Consider the following 25,024-nt stretch of genomic DNA (forward strand, 5'->3'; position numbering starts at 1 on the left):
TACTACTAAACCAAAAGGAGCAGTTTTACACTTAGCAGACAGGGTGAAATGCTACTGGAAACCAGTGGTTTTGCCTTCTGGAAGAAGTCTTTAAAGCCATAGAAATAGACTAGAAAGTGAACAGAGTGCCCTTGCTACATACGGAGCTGGAATATATACAGGAATGTGGGGCATGTGGTTGGCCAGAAATAAGCATATATTTTTTTTAAAGGCCCATGCCTTTCTCCTGCCATATTGCAGCACTCAGGGAAAACGATAAAATTAGTGTTTCACCAAAACATGTCATAACCCAGACATCACGTGTAGTTCTTCTCCTTTGGTCTAATCAGCTTTAGCTGGAATCCAAGATGGCAGCAAAAACTGCGCTGCAACCCACCTGCTGTAGCTTTGCTACCCGCTTGTGTGTCCCAACCAAATGACTGAAGACTTATGGTCTACACCAATTGGCAATGGCTCTACAGGATTTCAGACAATATTCTCTCCCAGCCCCACCTGGAGATGCCTGGGATTGAACTTGGGACCTTCAGCACGCAAAGTAGATGCTTTGCCACAGAGCTACCGGCATTCTTTAGTGAGCATTTGTTCTAATTTGTTAGCAGGGAGGTTATACAACAAAGAGCGTTCATTCTTATTTGCCTGCAGGGGGTTTATTCATTTTCCCATTAGTTATCCCACCTGTTTCAAAGCATTTCCCTGTCACTTTCCTAACTGCAGAAAGTCTGTCTGCTTTTAAAGTGGACTTAAAAAAAGAAGAAGCACTTTGATCCACCTTAACTGTACAAATCTAAATTGCCTAGTATAAACTTGAATCCCTCCCACAAAATACTGACACATCTGGGGACACCGGATACCATTAGGACCCATCGGAGCATCTCTGAGTAAGCAGAGCCCCGTGACATGCATTCCCACCTCACAAGCCTTGGGAAGATGAAAAGCTTTGCTGTTTGGCCCGTCACACTGAAGATCAGTTTTTGCACGGCTCATTGGACAATGCTGGAGGCAAGTGCTGGCTAAAGGGATGTGTTTATCTCGGCTCACAACTATCTAAGCTTGTTTTAGAAGCTGGTTGTGGGGAGGGGAGAGAGAGAGAGAGAGACAGAGACAGAGACAGAGACAGAGACAGAGAAGGGAAAGCTGTTAAACATGGACATTATTTGCCCTTCTCTGGATAGACACACACACACACTGGTAAGCTTCTGGTGTGTTTGTTGCTGTTCAGGTGAGGTTATCAAGATGAGTGATGGGGGTAGGGAGAGAAATCTGCTGGAGAAATTTCATTCTCAATGCTTCCCCCCCCCCCCCGAGCTCCATGCAGTGCATTGCCACAGAAAATCCACCTGTCTGTTTGGGCCTCCTCTGGTTTTCATTTGCCCTTCAATTTTGGCAATTGCTCACAAGACCCTGAATGCATCCATGCGCTGCTTTTCTTTTCTCAGGCAAGGTTCTTGCTGTCCAATCACTGGCATAAATGGGATTCTCACAGCATTCGTAGCATTTGTTAGCAGTAGTAGTACTTCTTACTTGCCCTTCAGTCCAAGATCCAAGGGTGAGTTACATCATATAAAGGACACAACTAAAGCAGTAAAAATTTCCCACCCCATCCATAATGCCAAAATGAACAATCCATACAATACAGGGAGGAAACCAGGATCAATTTTCAAAAGCCAAAGTAAACAAGTGTGTCTTCAGCTACTGACAGCAACTATTTGAAATTTTATTCCATTATTATTACAGTGGCATCTTGGAAGCTGAATGCCTTGGCTCCCGAACAAATTGACTCCCTAACGATCAAAACCCGGAAGTGAGTGTTCCGGTTTTCAAACGATTTTCGGAAGCCAAACGTCTGGCGCTGCTTCCGATTGGCTGCAGGATGCTCCTGCAGCCAATCAGAAGCTGTGCTTTGGTTTTTAAATAATTCCAGGAGTCGAACGGACTCCCGGAATGCATTCTGTTCGAGAACCAAGGTACGACTGTACTAATTTATGACTTGGTTTCTACAAACTGGTTCCTCAGATTTCACAATAAGTAAAACACATATGTCGTATATAAAAGCGCCATCACATCTAGCACAGGAAGGGTGGGTAAACTCCAGCTCTCAGGCGACATTTGGTCCTCACCATTTGGCCCGAGAGGTTGTTTCAGGCAAGTCACGCCCACCTGCCTTACACCTGACATCAGGACTTTCAGAAGGACTATTGCTGAGTGGCAAACCACAGCTCTGCATGCAGAGGATCCTATGTTCAGTCCTTAGCATATCCATGTAGGCCTGAGAGAAACCACTGCCTTAAACCACTGCTTCTTTGAAACAAAGAGCCAGGGCCAGCCCAAGACATTTTGGACCCAAGGTAGATCTGAAAATGGCATCCCACTCACAGGGAAGAAAAGGTGAGGGAAGATCTACACCAGGAACCAGGGGGCAGGGAGAGACTGACATTGGGGTTTGTTGCCCCAGTGGATCCTGCCGCCTGAGGCAGTTACCTCAACTTGCCTCAGGGTGGGTGGGTCAGCCCTGCAAAGAGGAACATTTCTTCACCCATTATGGGTATTTGCTACTTAAAGACATGAAGTTTTAAATCCCACCGGGCATGTCCAAATCCTTTTAGGGGAGCCCAGAAGTAGCTCTTTGGTTTCCGGCCTACAAGTCTAATTTACAATCCTGGCTCACAAAACACTCCAGATGCTGTTCCGGAGGGAAGGTTTGCTGAAATTATAAGTGAGAGTGGATGAGAGTGGCTCTTTCCTTGATGTAAATTTAATCCAGGATGTTCATATTTCAGTGATGCAGATACTTACTAAATGCCTGTCAGAGGTTAATGGGTTAAGAGAGAGAGAGAGAGAGAGAGAGAGAGAGAGAGATTGAGAGATTTGCTCAGTTGACCAGTCAAATGTTTTGTTTTGTTTATTTATTGCATTTATTTCCTCCCAAGGAGCTCAAGGAAGTATACATGCATCACCCAAGTTTATCCACACAACAACCATGTGAAGTAAGTTAGTCTGAGAAACACTGGCTAGCCCAAGGCTAAGCTTTGGGGCCGAGTGGGGATTTGAACCTTGGCCTCCCAGGTTCGATGCTTTGCAGGGTTGCTTAGAAGATAAAGTACTGGGAGTGGGGGTGGGAAAGAACCACATATGCCCCTTTGTGGAGGGTGGGACATAAAATGTAATAAATGAATAATAAACTGTTTCTGGGTTTGTCCCTGACGGCTACAGGACTAGGAGGCAGTCAGCCCTTGCTCTTCCCCTTGCTAACAAATGATATGACAATGACATTAAAAAGATAAGCTGCCCCATACACAGGGGCTTTCTTGGTTTCATGGAATATGTGGCGTAGCAGGCCACAGGTGGAAAACCCTTTTCAGCTCAAGGGCAACATTCTCTTCTGAGCAACCTTCTCAGTTGGGGGTGGGGCCAGAGGCAAAAGTGGGTGGAGAAATAATATGTATAATAAGTAAAAAGATAGAGGTGAGGTTTCCTCTCTCGCTGCATCTCTATCCTGTAAAGAAAAAATAAAATAAAAAATTGTGTATTTCTGCCTGCTTGGGAGTTGCTTATTGAAGCCACAGAATGGGTAAAGGTAAAGGTAAAGGTACCTCTGACTGTTAGTTCCAGTCACGGAGGACTCTGGGATTGCACACTCATCTCTCTCTCTTATTATTATTATTATTATTATTATTATTATTATTTATACCCCACCCATCTGGCTGGGTTTCCCCAGCCACTCTGGGCAGCTTCCAGCAAAATATTAAAAAACAACAATTCATCAAATATTAAAAGCTTCCCTAAACTGGACGGCCTTCAGATGTCTTCTAAAAGTCAAATAGTTGTTTATTTCTTTGACATCTGGTGGGAGGGTGTTCCACAGGGTGGGCATCATTACTGAGAAGGCTCTCTGCCTGGTTCCCTGTAACTTCACTTCTCACAGTGAGAGAACAGCCAGAAGGCCCTCGGCGCTGGACCTCAGTGTCTGGGCTGAATGATTGGGGTTCAATGTACAAAATTAGCCAGGGGCCAGGCACGTTTTGTGACTTGTGCTGGTCCAATTGCAACCATGTGGAGATCTCTGGATACCAGGATGGCAACTGGGGAAAGCAAAATGTCCCTTTGGGAAGGATCTGAAATATTTCCCTTGAAGCTTACATTAGTTTTATTCTGGATTGTTTTATCTGATGTTTTAATGTGCTTTGAGATTTGCTCTTTAAAATATACAGTGGTATAGAAATGGAATGAACAACAGCCACAACAAATCCAATGGGGGTGGGAACAGCTCCTAGACATTCCATTGTGGCGACTGCAGCCTAGGTTTAAGGTGCCATTTGGCGATTAGATCACCGTATTTTTCTCTCCATAAGACACACCTAGTTTTTAAAGGAGGAAAACAAAAATATTCTGAACAAAACAGTTGATGTATGATTTTTGTGGTTCGTGCTGTGGCCACAGACATGTGATCTGAAGGTGAATTTGGGGTGATCCAATGCAAAACTCCTGTGGATCCATGCTTTGTAACCATGTTTTTGTGCCATTGCGGCCCCACTCAACATTGGGTGCATGATTTTTTTGGTGCAGGCTGTAGCCATGGACATGCTATGTGATCTGATGGTGAATTTGGGGTGACCCAATGCAAAAATCCTGAGGATCCATGTGGATCCGTGCTTTGTAACCACATTTTTGCACCACTGCAGCCCCGGGAAACAGTGGGTGCGTGATTTTTTTGGTGCAGGCTGTAGCCATGGACATGCTATGTGATCTGATGGTGAATTTGGGGTGGCCCAATGTAAAAATCCTGAGGATCCATGGGCTTTTACCTCCCCCCTCCCAGGCAGCCTCTGCTAGCATCCCTTATCTCTCTTCTGCTCCCACCGACCAGCTATTTCCTTTCAACACTCCCTTCCCTCTTGTTTGCCTTAGTGTCTTTTCCTTAGCTGGAGCAGTTTCTTGCTCCTCCTTTTCTTCTAATTTCTCTCCTTATTGCTTTAGTCTTCCTGTCCCCCCCTCCTTGCAAGTTTGCTGTCTTTACCTCCCCCCTCCCAGGCAGCCTCCTTTATCTCTAGCATCCCTTATCTCTCTCCCCGATCAGCAAACGATCAGTGGGTTTTTTTCAACACCCACTTCTCCCCCCCCCAAAAAAGCATGATCTGCTTTTTGCCCCTTGGCAATTCAGCGCCAGGGACCACGCATTCACCCCATAAGACGCACAGACATTTCCCCTTACTTTTTAGGAAGAAAAAAGTGTGTCTTATGGAGCGAAAAATACGGTATATATCTGAGTTTCTAACACTGACCAGGTTCTATGCATACTCACACAGTCCTCTCCAATCCTCCGTTCAGACAAGCAAGAAACATGGTTGGAGTTCAAGGACACATTCTAGCCAGGCAAAAATATTTGGGGTATAAAGCAGATCCAGCAAGGAGCATGGCTTGTGTATAGATTTCTGAGGTCTACAAGGCCACATTTGGCTCCCGGACCTGAGGTTCCCCACACCAGAAGTAGGCGGTCAAATGACCAGTCCGCTGAGAATGCATGACTAGTCCCACAATTGGCATGCCAACCCTATGTGAGGGATCAGATACAAGATTGCTTTGACTACAGATGGGGTGGGGGAGATAGTGAGAGCAAGGAAGACTGGAATAAATTATCATTGTTTGAAGGAAAAAGAGATCATTAATTTAAATTGCTCTGAGAAATAGTATAGACAGTTGCAGCTGGTAAGGTAGAAATGAGATGATCTTAATGTGCATGCAGTAGAGCAGAACTTTGCAAAACAGCTATTCTTGGAAATAAGGCAGATAAATTACGGGGATGTCAAAGAGAAAGAGAGAGAGAGAGAGAGAGAGAGAAAAATTAAATACTATACCTAAAGTGAAAAGACTGGGGTGATAATTATCTGTACGAAATGATGCAGATTATAATACAAATTTTACATGTAACCTTGTGCATCAGAAAAATCCATCCCAATAAAAGATTGCTGGTTTGTTATTTATTTATTTAAAAAAGAAAAGAAAAAACGCTCTCTGATGTGATAAGAGATGTTAATACAACCAAGCTGAAGATAATTCAGCTATCTTATTACTTTTGCATGCCCGAAAGGCCTTTAATCTGGTGGAACAGAACTTTTAACAGAGTTGTCATTGATACATATGCACAGCAACGGTTCCCATTGATTTATTGCTCCCCTAAGGTGAGAGTTATGATCAACAATAACTCCCGCTATTAGCGAAGTGAGGTGCTGATATTAGCTATGCAGCCAGAATGGAGCCGCTCAGAAATGAGAGCATGCTTAGAGGTTCCTCTTCTGCCCCCCCCCCCTCAAAAAAAGAAAAGAAAAAAGAGAGAGAGCAGCCGAATGAACATTGAGCATGCTGAATGACCACAAAATGCTGAACTTCCTTTGATGTGTGGGCTGGGCGGGGGGCGGAGAGGGTGGACCTGGATGGGGTTATGGCATAAGCTATCACAGAAGAAGTTATTGTGTTACTGGAACTACTGATGGGTGAATCTGTCAATATAGGCTTCCTCTCAGTTTTGCATCTCCCCCTTCTATACTGTTGTACCTTGGAAGCAGAACAGAATCCATTCTGGAAGTCTGTTCGACTCTGAAAATGTTCAGAAACCAAGGTGTGGTTTCCAATTGGCTGCAGGAATCAGAAGTCCTGCAGCCAAACAGAAGTCACAGAAGCCGTGCCAGACATTCGGGTTCCAAAGAACATTCGCAAACCGGAGCACTCACTTCCGGATATGCGGTGTTCAGGAGCCAAAACACTCAACTCACAAGTAGTTCATCAACCAAGGTACAACTCTCTCTCTCTCTCTGTGTGTATATATAAAAAATGCTTACTAGAACAAGACCTCTAAGCTGTTTACAGTAGACTTACTAGAACAAGACCTCTAAGCTGTTTACAGTAGACATAGTCATGAAAAATACCTAATAAACACACACACAGAGTATATGAGAAACATTTTAAAAACATCAAACAAAACCAGTAACCTCATAACACTGAAACTTGCTAAAATCACATATAAGAATTAACACACCTGGGTAGGATGCCAGCCCAATATTGATGGGCAAGTTGTTTCAAAGTGTTGGTGGTGCCACTCTAAAGGACCAACTTCTTGCAAGTGTGGAACAATCATTATGCGGCACTTGTAAAACTGCCACTTCTGTAGATCTGAGCAGTCTGACCGGAACATTTGCACATCGCTTTTAAAAAATGAAGTCCTCATGAAATATAATTAATGTTTTAGTCTGAACTTCTCCCAGTAAGCACGTTTGTATTCCTTTGTATGAACACTTTATCCTACTATATACATTTTGGAACGCATTACTTGGCTAGAGAACTGCACTGTAAACTTCAGAGAAGTGTGCCTTTTAAAGGACAGCTAATGGATAGTCCTTAAAGTCCTCATGAAAATTCTTCAGCATTTTAGTTCAAATTTCTTCTAATATACACATATTTTGCATTCAGTTTTGCAAAAGTTGCTCACTTTTTGCAAAGCAAGTTCTCCAAAGTTAACACATTTCTGCATGTTACCTTCACTAATATATGCATTTATACGCAAACTTTCTAACTTAGCATATCCATTTTTTTTACACATTATTCAGCCGGAGAACGGTGTTGCAAAATTCAAGTGAGTGCAAATGTTCGGTTCATTTGCTAGCTTGCCTCTAATTAAGAACTGGAGCAAATTTCTCTCCCATCCCTGGATGTGGGGCCTATGCTTTTTTAATAGAGAAATGTGATCAAGTGAATTAAGATATTGGAAAATGAATCCACACCATAAAATGAACGCACAATTGAGTTGAGCAGATTTTGGGTTATCAGAAAGATGCAATCTAACCAGAATTTCTACATGGCTCCAGCAACGTTTTCTTCTAGAGAAACACGAGATAAAAATAAGCAGAAAGTTTTTGGGTTCTAGAAATCAAGCATTTTTATTGTAACTGGGAATGCTTTCAGATATTACAAGGGATGTTACTAAATTTGAAAGATCAAAGGTTCGATCTTCTCTTCGTGAAAGGAAGCCTATTGGTGCTGCTAAAGTAACAGCAATATTAAGGGGCGTGGCTTGCTGGCTAATCATGCAGGAGAATCTGCAGGAATTACTGGGGTTGCTGCAGGATAGCAATCACAGCAGGACACCAAATATTTTTATTGACTCATTTACTTGTTTAATTTATATCTGCCCACCTTCCTCTCAGAGGAGCGCAGGGTACTCCCTTTAATCAAAGCTTATTCCAGACAAGGTAATTTGATCTGTACTGAGTGAGGTTGCACTGTTTGTAGTTTGGAAGTGCCATAATAATAATAATAATAATAATAATAATAATAATAATAATAAATTTATACCCTGCCCATCTGGCTGGGTTTCCCCAGCCACTCTGGGCAGCTCCCAACAGAAAATTTAAAGCACAATAAAACATCAAACATTAAAAACTTCCCTAAGCAGGGCTGCCTTCAGATGTCTTCAAAAAGTCAGAGAGTTGTTCAGAGAGGTACTATTTCTGGGTTAGCGGAGTCTGTAACCTGAAGCGTCCGTAACCTGAGGTACCACTGTACCAGGAAAGGCGGTCCTGTAGGTACAGGGGAACAATAAAATCATCCTCCTCACACAACGAATGCTTCCTGAGAGAGCCACCCGAAAAATGTCTAAACAAAATTTTGAACCCGATCAGTTTGACTGGTATTGCACAATGTTATGAAAACAGGCATTTTCATAAATGATCTCTGTGGGGGGAAATATAGTTGTGGAAAATTCCCCAATCATCACCAGAAAGCAAGTGCAACAGGAAGACTCTCTTTGAAAGCTGCAAAACGAAATCCTGAAGACTATTCAAATCAAGAGAAATAGCATCCGGCCACCACCCGGCCTCATTTCTGCGAGGCCCACAGGGAGCCCTTTTTCTTCTTCATTTGAGCATCTCGAGACAACACAGTAAATCTTTGGGTTGACAGCTCTGGCAAACTCTCAGCCCATGTTCAGTGCAAGGAACGGGGAGACAATGAAGCAAGATAGCCAATTGCTCAAACAGGGCTCTGACTAAAAATCAACCAGCACGGCCACAGGAACAGGCATTATTAGCAACAGATTGCAAAGGAAGGACAGCAGGGTTGCCAAACACTGATCCAAATCAGCCATCCCACTTCTCATACCAAGATGCTGAGAGATCCAGCAAGCATCCACCACCAGCAGTTAAAAGCACCTTTGTTCACCCAGGCATATACTGAAACTTTATTTCTTTTTAGGTTAGGCCTTTTAAGGTTTCATGCACGCTGCTTTAGAAGAGTTTGGATTTGATACCCCGCTTTATCACTGCCCGAAGGAGTCTCAAAGCGGCTAACATTCTCCTTTCCCTTCCTCCCCCACAACAAACACTCTGTGAGGTGAGTGGGGCTGAGAGACTTCAGAGAAGTGTGACTAGCCCAAGGTCACCCAACAGCTGCATGTGGAGGAGCGGGGAAGCGAACCCGGTTCCCCAGATTACGAGTCCACCGCTCTTAACCACTACACCACACTGGCTCTCACTTTATTGTGTTTTAAAAGGAATTTTAAAGTAGTTGATCTTTTGTAGTACACTGCCTTAATTCATGTGTGCAAGGGAGTATATACTTTTTAAAAAATAAGACAAACACTTTAAATTTATTGATTATTATTTATTTATCAAATTTGTATACCGCCCATCACCCAAATATCACAGGGCAGTTCACAACATAAAAATACAAAATGAGAACAAAACATATACCACCCTATATCCGGAGGTCTCAGGGCGTTTCACAGTGTTAATTTGGCACAGGCTGCTTCACAGGACACCCACTTTGAGTCAGGTCCTCGCTTAGGAAAATCTAAGGCCCACATATGGGGGAAGGGCGGCAGTTTGGTGGTAGAGCATCTACTTTGTAGGCAAAAGAGGAGATCTGGGATAGCTCACTCGCTAGAGCACGAGACTCTTAATCCCAGGGTCATGGGTTCGAGTCTCACATGGGGCAAAAGGTTCCTGCATTGCAAGGGGTTGGACTAGATGACCCTTGGGGTCCCTTCCAATTCTATGACCTCAGGTTCGATCCCTGGCATCACCAAGTAGAGTTGGGAGAGAATCCAGTCTGCAATTCTGGACAGGCACTGCCAGTTAGTTTAGAAAATATTGAACTAGGTAGATCAATGGTCAGTATGATAGCTTCCTAAGCTGAGGCTTGATGTCTTTCCGTGTTGATTTGCACAGGGAAATGAGAAACTGGCTATATCTTTATTATTCTTATTCTTATTGCTTAAATGGAACCAATGGAGGGAAAATTGAAAAATATTATAATCTTAGACTATCTAACTGTGAAGATACATAAAATGAAAGGGTTTAAGGTCAGTGAGGAGGAGCATTGGTTTGAGGAGATATTGAATTATTTGGGCAGGTTTGAACAATTTGGAGCAATTAAAATGTTAAAAGTTAAATAAATCTTGTGGAGGGAGGAGTGTTAAGAATTGTACATATGGTCAATTTGAATATGTTATTATTTTATTATTTATTTTTTAAGGGGTGGGGGGGAAAGGAGGAGGAGGAGGAGGTGGTGGATGAAGAAGAGGAGGAGGTGGAGGAGGGACGGCGAGTCACTCACTGGCTCCCAAGGCCTCCATGTGCTGCCATTTTGCTGAGGGGGAAGGAGGAGGGCTGAGGGAGGGAGTGAAGGGAAGAAGAGGAGGGAACGAATATGTTATTATTGATTATGTATACCAAATGTATCAGCCGCCTGGGGGGTTTCACTGTTTGTTTTTACTGTGTTTTGGTTGTTGGTTAAATAAATAAATAAATAAATAAATAAATAAATAAATAAATAAATAAATCAGTAAACAAACAAACAAACAAATAAATAAATAGCTTTACAGAATTGGATTCAATTTCCCCGCAATTTCTGTCACCTCCTTAGGGGATAGAAACCCGCCAAATTTCAGACAGATAAGGATAGCAACTTTCCTTGCACTGTGCAAGGAAAGTCTTTAGGTAGAAAGATTTGCTCCCCTCCTAATGTTTTGGAAGAATAAGCATGAAAATGACATACATCATACAGACATCCCCAGGTAAGCAACTTGCAACATTTCGGATACACAGGTGCAGAGCTTAGGGAACTGTGATGTACAAAAAGCAGCCTGCATATTTCTTTTTGTTTTTTGCTCAGTTGACAGCAACGGATCCATTCCTCCAACATCCCTCCAAACACAGAGCACTCTGATCAGAAGTGAAAAGAGCCCCCCACCCCACCCCTCTGTCAAAGTTATTCCCTGGTTGGAAGCTAGAGCTGTCAGTCAAAACCAACACTATCCTGGAGGAAAAGGCATCGATTTTCACAGGCGCACTACTGTCACTCAGAATTGGGGCGTTTCCAGGCAGCCACTATTTTCAGGCAGGATTCAGGCACATACCTGTACAAGCATATTCAAGTTGAACAATTATAGTTGACCGGGAAGTCTCATGCAACAAACCTTCTTCTCCAAAAGATTGTTTGCAGGTGGGGTCTCCTAGAGAGGAGGGGATTTAAGACGGCTGTAGCTAGGTGAGGACTTTCAGTCTCGGCAACTGATTCATGGGGTAAGACCTACCACAGATGAGCTGCTATGCTCATTACGCCTGACACACTGCCAAGTCGGTGAAGATCGTATCTTTGCTAACAAAGAGTTAACTCCAACTTTCAACGGTGTGATTTACCGCTGACAGAAAGTGATGAGAGAATGGAGTGGAAAGGATAAGACAACACTTGCAAAGATGCAACATTGTTTAACTTCTCTGCAAATGAATAGAAATGGCTGGTCATTAAACAGGCAATGTTGACTAATCTCCCTCCAAATAAATCAGAAGGAATTCTCAATAGACAGGTGTCAGGCGGCAGAAGAACCAACCCCCACGGCAGGTTGCCAGGAACGGATAAGACAAGGAAAAGTCCTTACCACCTGCTTTTTATTCAATATTTACAGAGAGAGGATTGGGAATGCAGCCTCTTAGAATAATGGTGTTGTCTCTCCCACTTCCTCATTCGTCACTTCTACAGGTGCTGCTACATGCCCTCTGCCTTTGAGCTCTTTGCTCTCCTACTTTCAAGGCTCGCTGTGTTCTGGGAGAGAGGGGAGGTCTGGAATGCTTTCTGGAGACACTGTGTCCATCAGCTGTCACCCCTGGTGCTTCCATTTCTTCCTCCTTCTCTCCCATAATTTCCCAGCTTTTCTCCTCATCTGCCTCTGAGCTGTGATCTCCCTCAACCCCCTGTTGTAATTCTAAACCGTCTTCTTCTTCTCTGGAAGGGTCAGGCTGGGGAGGTGGCCTCCACCATTCCCCCTCTGCCCAGTCCCTGACAACAGGTTGCATGGAAGCACCTTTGTCCACAAAGCTTGGGGAAGAACCCCAGGTTGGCAACTTTGGAGGACGTTCGTGTTACTTCAGAGTATTCCAAAGCAGCACACTTCAAGTTTGGGATTCATCCAAACACTTTCCCTTCTCTCCGTGGATTTCATTGTCATGTACAACTAACAGCTTTAGACATTTGTACCCCACATGGGATATACAGGTGTTCCCGAGGAATCTGCTTATAGCAGCGATGTCCAACAGGTCAATTGTGATCAACAGGTTGATCCTTGAATGACTGCGGTCCATTGTGGTCGATCGAGGGCTCCCTTATCATCACTGGCTCCACCTCCCGCTGCTGCCGGAATGTATTGCTGCACCTGCTTGTTATTAGTAGTGTAGTTGTGGTGTAGAGCCAGTGTGGTGTAGTGGTTAAGAGCGGTAGTCTCATAATCTGGGGAACCGGGTTCGCTTCCCCGCTCCTCCACATGCAGCTGCTGGGTGACCTTGGGCCAGTCACACTTCTCTGAAGTCTCTCAGCCTCACTCACCTCACAGAGTGTTTGTTGTCGGGGAGGAAGGGAAAGGAGAATGTTAGCCACTTTGAGACTCCTGAAGGGGAGTGAAAGGCGGGATATCAAATCCAAACTCTAGTTTTACAGTGATTTTAGCGCTCCTCCTACCCGCAAAAAGGGGAGTAACTCTAGCCTCCTCTCAAAAAAGCTCAACAACTGTGGGGTCCCCTAAAGAAAGCTCAACAACTTTGGCCTACCCTAAAAGAAGCTTAATGTGATGGCCTGGGTCTCGGGCTCGGGCTCAGGACCAGAGGAGTCTCAGTCCGCACCGGATCCTTTGTCTCAGGCGGCATCTGAACCTCCTCTAGGGCCTGATTCTGAAGAGCCCCAGTCTGCACAGGTTCCCCTGCAACAAGCACCAGCTGGGCCGAGTCAGGGGCCTGAGCCTGCCCTGGCTCTAAATGTGGGGATTACCCCGTTGCCTTCAGCTGGGCAATCACTCACAGCTGCTCCACTACCAGTTGGGTCAGGAGAGGCTGAGGCGGCCTCTGGGTCCAGTACCCCACCGACATCTCCCGAGCTGCAGAGACTAAGGTCTGAGAGAAGGAGAGACCTGAGTACTTGCAGGAGGAGTGCTTGCCTTTGGGCGAGACAGGGAGGTGAGTCACCGGGGGATCAGGACTGGCCATTACCCCACAAAGATAAAAGGCTGTCGGCCCCCACCCCAGGTTGCGGGAGCAGCATTGCTGTATGCTAGATCCTGCCTGAGACCCTGTGCCTGACCTTGCCTGGTTTCCTGCCTCGTGTCCTGCCTTGGCCCTGTCGGACTGACTCCTCGCCGTACCCTTGGATTTGGGACCGGACCTGGACCGCGTTGCTCGGGTTGCCCCCAGGCTCAGCACACTCAACAACTTTGATCTCCCCACCCCCCAATGACAATGGGTAGATCACTGCCAGTTGTTTTATACTGGGAGTAGATCGCAGTCTCTAGGGAGTTGGACGTGCCTGTCGTATTGGATCTAAAACACCCACCCTAAACAACAACTTCCTAAATATCTACTAGCCATGATGGTTTTGCTCTTTTAAGTGGAGATGCAGGGCATGTAAGAATTGTTTCAAACGCAGCACAATGCTAAACCGTGGAAATCGCTCCCACAAGAGGCAGCGATGGCCACCAACTTGGACAGCTTACAAAGAGGACAAATTCACGGAGGATATAAATGGATACTAACCTTGACCACCAAAGGCTTATGAAGACCCCTTCCTATGGAATCACAAGTGGGGAGAGTGCTGTGGTGCTCAGGTCTTGGTTTGCGGGCTTCCCACGCAGACAGCTACTGGAAGAACAGGATGCTGGACTTGGTGAGCCATTGGCCCAATTCAGGGAGGCTCTTCTGACCTTCTTAGGACACCGCAGTTGCCACCACAGACCTCACAGCCAACCTTCTCCCTCCAACAGCTGCAGCTTCCCCCCTACCCAAAGAAATATCGCGGCCTTCCATCCCAAGTGCCGTTTGTCAGCTCCAAACATGATTTCCATGGCAACCATGCAAATGTGGAAGCATTCCATAATCATTAGGGAGAGGGGCTGAGCAGTATAAACAGTGACTGCAGTAGATTACATGCCTATTATGAACAGTCGCGGCTCCTGAGCACTGGTAATTATACCTAATTGTGCATTTAATTGTGTAATTGAAAACTCACATATAGAAGAATCTAGGCTCCCTTCTCTCTCTGCCCCAATCCCCAATCTATGGAGAAAGGCAACTTGATCCAATCTCTTGGCCTACCGCCCTGCTGTCCTGCAGCGGCTGCTACAAATTGATACAGATATTGCAAGAGGTTGTCTTCTGCCTGCCTAGCTATTCAGCAATCACCATAAATAAGGATGGAGTTTCCAGGTCAGGAGCACTGAGATCATGGAGGTCCATGACCAGGTCATTGAGATCAATGGACAGACTCTATTCAGAATACGACAAAGTTTCCTGGAGGAAACTAGCCACCTTGGCTGTGCTTTGACTCCACAGCTGGAGGTGATGATGCTTCTGAATGCCAGCTGCTGGAAGCCACAGGAGGAGAGAGGGCTCTTGTGCTTGGGTCCTGCTTGCAGGTTTCCCACAGGCATCTGGTTGGCCAATGTGAGAACAGGATGCCATTGGCCTGATCCAGCAGGCTCTTCTTAAGTTCTTAGGGGGAAAAAGTTATTGGAAAGAATAAGCCATGTCAGAATGAAAATTTTCTTCTTGGATAGTACAGGTGACACATTTCGAAAAGGTCACCTTGGCTGCGCCAAGTAACAAATAGCAACATTATTATTGCCATTCTCACTAATATCTCTGAGTACCATGTCTACCCAGACATCAGCACTGGGGAACCTCTGGTCTCCAGGCCTAAGCCGAGACCACCCCCATTGTTCAGCCCGGACACTGAGGTCCAGCTCCGAGGGCCTTCTGGCGGTTCCCTCCCTGCGAGAAGCAAAGTTGCATAGAACCAGGTAGAGGGCCTTCTTGGTAGTGGTGCCTGCCCTGTGGAATGCTCTCCCATCAGATGTCAAAGAAATAAACAACTATCTGATTTTTAGATGACATCTGAAGGCAGCCTTGTTTAGGGAGGTTTTTAATGTTTGATGTTTTATTGTCTTTTTAATATTCTGTTGGGAACCGCCCAGAGTGGCTGGGGAAACGCAGCCAGAAATAATAATATATTATTATTATTGGTCAAATCATGCTTGCCTGCCCTACACCTGGCTAATAACGGCATAGCTCCCCCTGCCAAAAGTAGGATTTGCATGCACCATCTTTGCAAGGGCCACCATGATCATGGACATGTTGCAAGAGCCAACAACCAGGTGAATGGCACTGCTTGCAAAGCCCTATACCTGTGCCTGCATGGTTTGAAATCAAATCCCGGGGGCAAAGAAAAACAATACTTCACCCAAAATCATGGAGAATGACAGATGGATGGGTTCAGCTGATTGACAAAATGGGCTGCAGGGACTGGGAGACCAAAAACATGTGGCCCATTGGCCAGAAATATAAAATGTGAATAATGTAAAGTGGGGTATTTGCTGTTGAGTTGTCATGTCTTAAAATATTTACAAGTATTTTTATAAAGCCATTTCCGAGTGGAGCATTGGTTTGGTATAGGACTTAAACCACACTCAGTGGAGTAGCATCAGAGAACAGGTCTATAATTTCTGGAAGATGGGGCGAGATGTAGGTAGGCTGAACTTGTGTTCCAGGTTCCCCACTATCCCTTCTTTCTCAATGAATAGATCTGCTGTAAGTTTGGTGAGATGATGCTTGGGGAATGTTTACAATTTTATTCAGATTTTGGACACACTGCACATGATTAACACACCAGATTTAGCATGCCTGATGAGCTGTGCACATAAAAACATTTGCTTCCCAGGGATAGCCAACTGCAGAAAGTTAATTACAACTTGGACTTTAGATCTGACTGGCGTTACATCCAATTTCAATTGCTCAATTTCATTTGTACAGCATCGATCCATTATGCTAGCAGTTTAATTTTATGAGACAATGCACTTCTAAAAATGGCAGATTTGCTGCGAAAAAATATAGAGCAGGGGGGATGTGTCTACGCCACATTATAGTTCAGAAGGATGCACGACAGACTGTAATTTCAAGACGCAAATGACAACAGATTTAAAAGGAACACAGAGGGGGCGTTCCACAGGAGCTGTAGTGAAAATTTATCCCATTTTTCTGGGCACCATCAAGTGTGCATTATTCCTCACCAACCACCATCATGCTCTCAATGACACTGTGCATGGCTGAGATTCACGCAGAAAGCTTCATGGACAAATGGGAACTGAACCCATGTCTCCCCAGTCCAACTTACTAACCATGACCATAGTGGCACTCCTTAAAGGCAGGATTTAACATCCTGCACTTCATCCGAAACGTAGGAAGTTCAATCCTGCTTTGTGCATTATTCCCCCCCCCCCATGCTGGTGGGCCAACTTTGATAGGTGGGTGGAACCAACCACCTGCCAATCACCTGGTGCCAATATGACATCAGATTGAGGACACGTGGGTGATCCCCAGAGCAAGAAGAACTTCCCATCAGTGTTCAAAATTAGCATTTTGGCTTTCGACCACTTGCAACCAAGTGAAGATGTGTGGGCGCCTGACATCACTACAGTGGTACCTCGGGTTAAGTACTTAATTCGTTCCGGAGGTCCGTTCTTAACCTGAAACTTTTCTTAACTTGAAGCACCACTTTAGCTAATGGGGCCTCCTGTTGCTGCCACGCTGCCAGAGCACGATTTCTGTTCTCATCCTGAAGCAAAGTTCTTAACCCGAGGTACTATTTCTGGGTTAGGGGAGTCTGTAACCTGAAGAGTCTGTAACCCGAGGTACCACTGTATCTTGGGATCATTGGATCTTGACTGCTTTCACACACATTAATACCACATCTTGTAGAATTCTATCAGTTATATTTTATCAGTGCAATTAGAATGAATTTCTGGAACCAAATGGCTTTTTCTGTGTGCAGCCTGAGCAGGAGCAGTCACCATTAAGGCAAAGAGGTCGGAATATGCCAATATATATGTGGACAGCCCCTTGATCAAGTAGCTTTTCTTCTTTAAGTTCTCAAAGCTCAAGGTTGTCATCTAGCCAGATATTTAACTGAGAATCAATCACATACGGTTCATCGTTTGAAAAACAAGACTTGCCCCAAAATGACAACTAGACATTCTGTTTTAGTGACTGCAACCTTGGTCTAAGGACCCATTGGGTGCCTACCTTATATATCTGAGTTTCTATCACAACTTGCCATGTGACTAGGATAATATTCCAAGGGTCCCAAAATGGAGCATTTATTCAGCAAAGAGCATCCAAATCATTCTGCACCACCCATTTGAGGTTCATTAATGTTTAAATCACGCAACCCATCCTCACCCCCTGCAAACACACACACACACACACAAACAGAACACTAGGGCAGTGATCCCGAGACGTGAAACACAGTGGTGTCAAGTGGTATAGAAGAATAAGGACTGAGGATGGAGTGAGTCAGCTGATGAGTCACAGAGCACATTTAAGGCACGACATAAAAGGCAGATCCAATTATCAGGCACAGCCAACATCAAGGCAAAGAGGCTGCTGAACTGACAACAGCCAGCCACAAAGAAAGCTTCTGAAAGATTGTGAGAGCCTGAATCACATGGTATTTGGGAGATAAGGGTCTTCGGCATACGAAGGGCAGATGTAATAAATGATCACGCAGAGTGCATTTGCCACAGCAGTCCATCACTAGAGCACCTCGGCACAACCACTGTGTGTACCCTCTAGGTTCAGGAGGAGTGCGACTCTGAATACCAGGAGCAGAGTATGGGTTGGGTGATGAGCAACCTCCTTTATGCCCTTTTGCTGGGCTTTGGCAAAAGCATCTGGTGGACCACTGGGAGAAACAGAGACCTAGACTAGGGGGACCTTTGGTTGGATCCAGCAGAACTACTCTTACAGGACATGAAAGTCAAGGGAAAGGTTCCAGTATTGAGGTGTGTGCCAAGACTCTCTCCTCCTGCTCTGAGATGCTTCTTAGAGTTAGATCTCCGTCAATTCACGTGTGAACTGACCTCCTGGATGAAAATGCGGATCAGGATGTAATTTATTATCCTTCCAAATCTGACCTTCTCCAATTTTTGCAACATGGACCACAAATTTATTTATTTATTTTAAACCATACTAAATGTGTGGGGGAAATCAGCCCGAGTGTTTTAGGACAAAATATATTTAGAAATGCACCCACTGAGACAAAACAGCATTGTCTAAATACATATTTTGTGATGACATGCTGATTTAAATATGAACATTCAGTCAGCACCAGGGATAGTTCAGTTGGCAGAACATGAGACTCTTGATCTCATGGGTTTGAGCCCCATATTGGGCAAAGGATTCCTGCACTGCTGGGGGTTGGACTACATGACCCTTGGGTCCCTTCCAACTATGATTGGTTTAACTTGGACAGAATGGACACATAGGTAAATTGACTCAAACTGGAAATAGAGGGATCCCTTTACCTCTCCTCCAACCAAACCTTCCTTTCGCCAACGCTCCAGTGGTAACTTCAGGACCTGTGAAATGGTGACCTGCCTTCAGGGGCAACGACAAAAACTTAAAAACAACAATTGAAACCTTCACTCAGTGCAGAAAAACAGAAAGACCCCCAAATGTAAAAACAGGGCCAGGAAACTGTGGCATCATGTATCTTGAGGACTGAGGTAGGCTTGACCAGAGGTGGAAAAGTCGGAGAAGGAAAAACAGCTTGCACCCAGTGCCCATTCCCCATGGCCTCTTGGGCGTTCATCCGCTGTCCCCAATAGCATGGCGGTGCTTTGGTTTTGTTTTATTAAGTTTTCGAAAACAACAACATACAAACAAAACCAAGGGGGAAAGCATGGGGCCTTAAGTACCACCTGATTCCGTATGTTCCATCATGATTACCCAGGATCCTCTGATGATTTCTCAGCGCTAGAGACTGAGTGTGGCAGGGCCTCCCCTGTGGAACTCCCTACCAGCAGAGGTTCAGCAGCAACCATCCCTCCTTGTGAAACCTTTTGTGTTTAGATGGACCTTTGCAATGTGAATTTTGTCACAGTTCAAGGACAACATTCCAGCCAGGCAAACACACTTGAGGATAGCCCAGTGTAGTGCTGGTGAGGGAGGGATGTTGCCTGGGGAGAGGGGTGCAGATAGGGGAGAGTCCTGAGGGCCTGACAGAGTGGCTTGGAAGGACCATGTTTGGCCCCAGGGCTCAAAGCTCCCCTTCTCTGACCAACACTATGAGATCGGAACCTGGAGTTGCTCCAAATATTGCTGGACTCCAACTCCCATCCTCCTAGACCAATGACCATGCTGGCTGGGGCTGATGGGAGTTGGAGTCCAGCAAGATCTGGACAGTCACAAGTTCCCCACTCTACCGTGAAGCCACAACCCTTCTCCAGTTTTAAATAGGAAAAGCTACCCCATTTTCATCTCTGTGCATTAAGCTGTTCATGTGGATGCATTTGAATGCTCTCTGTATACATGAGCAAGGAAGCTAGAATCAGTGCAACAAGTGGGCAGGGCTCTGTGTGCTCACTCCCCCCTCCATGCATTCGGCTAGAATCGAGAGAGATGTTTCATTTGATCAAGTCCAAGCAAGGGGAAAATCAATGATGTACCCAGCAGCAGTAATTTTCTCTGTACCCACAGAAAGTTGTGCAACTCGACTCTGACCATATTTACTAATGCAGCAGCTTAAAGTGGAATTGCTTCCAAGCAAATTTACTTAGGGCTGCAGTTTTAATCTCCCTGCAAAGTGTTGAAACATACTCTACAAGCAAGTTTTAGCACAAAGAGCTGTTCACAATTTCTCTTTCATATGTTTACTAATGATGGGGGAAGGTGCTGACAGAGTCTCCTCCTCCCCGCCTCAGTCCTCATACAGCTGCAGGAATGGGCTGCACAAGCTTAAAAGTGCCTCACAGAATCATAGAAATGTAAAGTTGGAAGGGACCCATAGCTGCCAACGTTTCCCTTTTTTTAAGGGAAATTCCCTTATTCTGAATAGGATCCCTCGCAAGAAAAGGGAAAAGTTGACAGCTATGAAGGGACCACAAGGGTCATCTAGTCCAACCCCCTGCAATGCAGGAAACTTTTGCCCAATGTGGGGCTCAAACCCACGACCCTGAGATTAAGAGTCTCACATTCTACCGACTGAGCTATTCACTAGTGCAGATTTCACTCTGTAATAAAAGTTTCCCTGGGTGCATACACTGAAAGGCAGCAGATGCAAAGCATACTTGGACAGATCCACTCCAGCCCAAAACAGCTATAAAACCTTTCACAGGCTCTCTTTTTCAAAAGACAGGATGATGTAACAGCTAGAGAACTGCGCTGCAACCAGGGAAAACTGGTTGTAAGACTCCACTCGGCCATGAAAAGCTGTAGGTAACTTTTAGCCTGTCATTCACATGTGAACACTATACCAGGGGTGGGAAACTTCAGGCCTGGGGGGTCAAATGCAGCCTCCCAAACCTCTTGGGACTCTGATAGGCCACGCCCCATTTCACAGGCCACACCCTTGAGTGCTTCTGGTCTAGATGGAATGTGTCATTGAACTGTGATAATACCTCTTTCCTGGAAGGAGGACCGGCGGGGGGTGTGTGTGTGTGTGTGTGTGTGTGTTATCCTTGGGAATCTCTGACTTAGAAACATAGAACTGCAGAGTTGGAAGGGACCCGGCTTCTGCATGCTTGGAATGTAACCTGTTGCGCAAAGCTAAAACTTGCATCCGTTGGCCTGTCTACGTTTGCACCTGTCCCCATTGTGTAACCCTCAGGAGGTTTCCCACAAGGGAATGTGGCCCTCGAAAAAGGCGTAACCAGGAGCTTAGCATGGGGAGAGGGGGAACCTGTGGCTCAAGAACTGCATGGGGCCTGCAGCATATGGGGGGGGGAAGAGGCCCTAAAGGGGGCAGGAGTTGCAGGAGGAGGAAGCACAGAAAATCCAAAATGGGTGGAACAATGGAAGCAGGAGTGGGGAGCCCTCTGCAAGCCATTAGTTCAGACCTCTGGCAAGAGTGATCTTCCCTTCCCCTGTAGTCTGCTGTGCAGGGAGGAAGATCAAGAGTAGCAGGAGAGAGAGGGTGGCAGAGGGAGAGGAAGGGAGAGATGAATGTTGCTCCACTTTGGGTTTTGGCCTCACCCATCACCATCTTGTGGCCCATGAAATAATAATAATAAAGGGTTCTACACCCCTGGATTAGCAACATGCACAGACAAGCCTTGGGCTCGTCTGTTTCTCTCTCTTCTTTGGGCACAGCCACAAGGAGATCATTGGCTTTCACTTTTGTTTTCAGCTAACTGTGGAGACTCATGCTCACACCCAGACAAACTGTGGCCACCGTGCGCACAATGACCCAAGACAACTTCAAACCACAGTGAACAATTCCTGACACGTTTCACTAAACCACAGTTAACACTAAGCACAGATCAGACATGAACAGTAACCACGGCTAGCTGGAAACAGGAGCAATGCATGCTGTGTCTTGTGGCTGTGCTGGAAGAGAAGAGGGATCACTCTCTCATGTCCGTCAACGCAGACTAAGCTCTAGCATTACGTACAAACCAGGTGACTCTCTCTCAGCCTAACCAATCTCGCAGGGCCATTATGAAGATAAAATCATAGAGGAGATAACATATATGCTGCCCTGAGCTGGAAAAGTAGGATAAATACAATTGGCAACTGGCAATACAGATATGTGCCAAGCGTTATGCACTCCCATACAATTTTTGGAAGCAAATTGTTTCATGTAAGCCTGAGCACTGATCAAGACAGGCCAGGCAGCTAATGTATTTTGCATGAGAAAGAACTAAAGACCAAAACTAAAGTACAAATACCAATACTGTACACCTTTTGTTGGATCTCTTGTTGCTGCTTTGCTTTTTAAGTTTACATCTGGCTTCCAGGCAATATCAGCGTTACACAATATTGACATTACCCAAGTCTCAATGATATTCCCTATAATAGAAGCATGAAATCGCAGCATTCCACTTTTGCAGAGGCATTAACCCCTGTAATTCCTGTATAAATAGGAAGATCAGCCTTTCTAGAATCATAATCGACCCAAGCATTCCTTTTGTTCGTTTGCTTGTAGGCTGTGTGGCTGTTTTAACATTGCCCTGGGAATGTTTTTAATAAAATAAAATAAAATAATTTAAATGGGCTTGTATTTTAAAAGCCATCTATTTGCATTGCTTGGCAAATATTGTTGGGATATTTCCTGGTTTCTTGCACTAACCAAGACTCTGTTAAGTCTGAATTTCATGGGGAACCTTTTCTCCCTCTGTTAACTTTATTATCCATTACTTAGATTGCACACCTATCTGCCTGTACTTTGTAAAATTCTGTGCTATCTAAAATCAAAACACAGGCAAGACAACAGGGGAAGGGGAAAGAGGTGTGGGTAAATGGAGGAATACAAGTTTGTGTCCATAACACATAACCAAGCTTATTTGTTTATTTTTCTTAGAAACCCATCTTCATTTCTGTTATGCGTCCTGATTCCTGAAGCATCAATTATTTCCAGTCCCACCTCTTTCCTCTGGTCCTAAGATCCAGGATGGATCTTTGGCCAAGCACAAAATGAGGGGGGAGCAGGGTGGTCAGATGCAAAGGAGGACGGGACTTAATAAATACAGAAAAGAGGGAATGGCAACAACTAAAGGTGCAGGAGTCCTGTCCTCATCTGCATCTGACTACGGGCTTCTCATAAGCATCCAGCAGACCGTGTCTGGAGATAGTGCTGAACCAGATAGATCTAGCAAAACAATATAAAGGTGGAAGGGGGAAAGAGAGGAGTTATGTCATTCTACTGAGCAGACTTTTCTCTATCCTAGATCCAAAACTTGAGCTATTCTTTTCCTGCCCACCTTCACTGTACCTGCCACCAGCAAACCTAAAACACACTTAGTAGGGGAAAGGTCACAGCTTACTGGTAGAGCATCTGCTTTGCATACAGAAGGTCCCAGGTTTGAGCTCCAGGAAGGATTGGGAAAGGCTCCTGCCAGAAAACTTGGGGCAGCCGCTGCCAATCAGGGCAGACAATACTGAGCTAGATGGACTAATGGTCTGCCTTAGTGCAAGACATCTTCCCCTGTAAGGAGCAAAGCCCCGTGAAACACATGGGAATCTACTTTTAAAATGACTGCTTCTGTGTGCGATGCTTGCATTTCCTCATCCACTCCAAAGCTAGTTAAAGTTTGAGTTCTCTCTTTTGCCTTTTCCCTCCACTCTGCCGGTGCCTTGACTTTTCCTTTTTTCGTTTGTAAACCCGATGGCAAAGCCTCCCTCTTTTGGATTGACGCGAGCCGCTTTGGAAACCCACAAGTTCCCTGAAACAAGGAACCCCAACGCCCCACCCACATCACCATCCTTGGCAAGCAGACGACCCCTTCGCCCCACTCTTGAACCACCAGCAGCGCCCTCTCCAGCCCACACCTCTCCAAAACAGGGCATAGGGGGTGGGCTGGAGGAAGTACTTTCCGCCCTGGCCAGCCCCTCGTCAACCTCCCAACCGCCGGCCCGGGGGGGCTTGGCAGCAAGGTCACCCACCCAAAGAGGAAGCAGCGATCACACACAAACACCGAGAAGGTAGCACAATAGAGGAGCGAGAGTGGGGAGGGCGAAGGAGAAGGGGCCGCCCTCGCTCCGCCTTACCAGTTGCAGGCAGCAGAAGCCCACCAGCGTGCAGCGCCCGTTGCATTTGCCCATGGCCGCGCTGGCGTGGAAGCCGCCCTCCTCCGGTTGCAGCAGAAGCGGCGGCGGCAGCAGCAGCAGCCCTCGGCCTCCCGTTGCCAGTGACAACCTCACTCAGAGGGCGCCCGAAAGCAGCAGCCAGCAGCCATCCTCGGCCATTGCGCTTCAAAACCAAAACGGCCGAGCCTTGTCCTTCCCTGCGCCTTGGCGAGCCTCCCCGACGCCGATGCCTTTTGTCTGGGGCCAGCCTTCGAGTTTCCAAAACAGCACCCCCCCAAAAAAAAAGATAAGGCGATCCAAAGGGGCGTTTTATCTTCGCCCAGCGCAGCACTTCCGAGGCTGCTGGAAGCTGGAAGCCCCTCGCTCCATTGTAATGCGCGCGGCTAGGCGTGCGCGCCTTTGCTCCCTCTTGGATCAGAGCTCGCCCTCCATCTCCCGAGAGGGGAGGGGGGTGGAGGGGAGGGGGCGGCTCGGGGTGGGCAACACGAGCCGTCCGGGCTTTGCCCAATTTTGCATGGGGTGGGAGTGCAGGAGCGAGGAGATCCTCTCCCGGCGCGCTCTCAACGAGCCCTCCTCGCCATTGTTTGCCCTCCTCGCCTCAAGACACACCCACGATTCCCCCTTGCGAAACAGTAACACTGAAAAGCGGCGTTTTAAAAAAAGGAGGAAACAGGAAAAAGAAGGGAGAATCCGCGCCGTCGGGAAAAGACAATCGAAAGCGGCAGGAATAATACAAACCAACCGCACCCCACCCCCCGCACCCCCACAACCACGTGGCTCTCTGGCTGAGCTCTGGGCGTGGAGAGCCGAGAGATTCTAGCCCCACCACCTGAAGGGCCGCCCCACCTCCTCCCTCCCGCCGTCCAATAAAGAATAGGGATGTCCTTTATTACCCAACCAAGCCCCCGCCCCCTCCTACA

At 46.0% G+C, this 25,024-nt stretch overlaps 1 protein-coding gene across 3 annotated transcripts in view; it reads right to left on the reverse strand.

Moving 5' to 3' along the window:
- Positions 1 to 24,894, reverse strand: part of NKAIN1 (sodium/potassium transporting ATPase interacting 1) — a gene marked incomplete at its 3' end in the record, with an annotated part of 62,580 nt that extends 37,686 nt beyond the window's left edge. The window contains exon 1 of one of the 3 annotated variants that reach the window (XR_014514791.1): positions 24,066 to 24,894. Coding sequence is in view for 2 of the 3 variants with exons in the window: in XM_083456197.1 (XP_083312323.1) it covers positions 24,066 to 24,119 (54 nt within the window). The remainder of the gene's footprint in view (positions 1 to 24,065) is intronic. The other 2 variants (XM_083456197.1, XM_083456198.1) reach the window with 2 other exon arrangements.
- Positions 24,895 to 25,024: the final 130 nt, after the last annotated feature.

The sequence above is a fragment of the Podarcis tiliguerta genome (assembly GCF_965153285.1).
Source record: "Podarcis tiliguerta genome assembly, chromosome: 8".
In the NCBI taxonomy this organism is placed as follows: domain Eukaryota; kingdom Metazoa; phylum Chordata; class Lepidosauria; order Squamata; family Lacertidae; genus Podarcis; species Podarcis tiliguerta.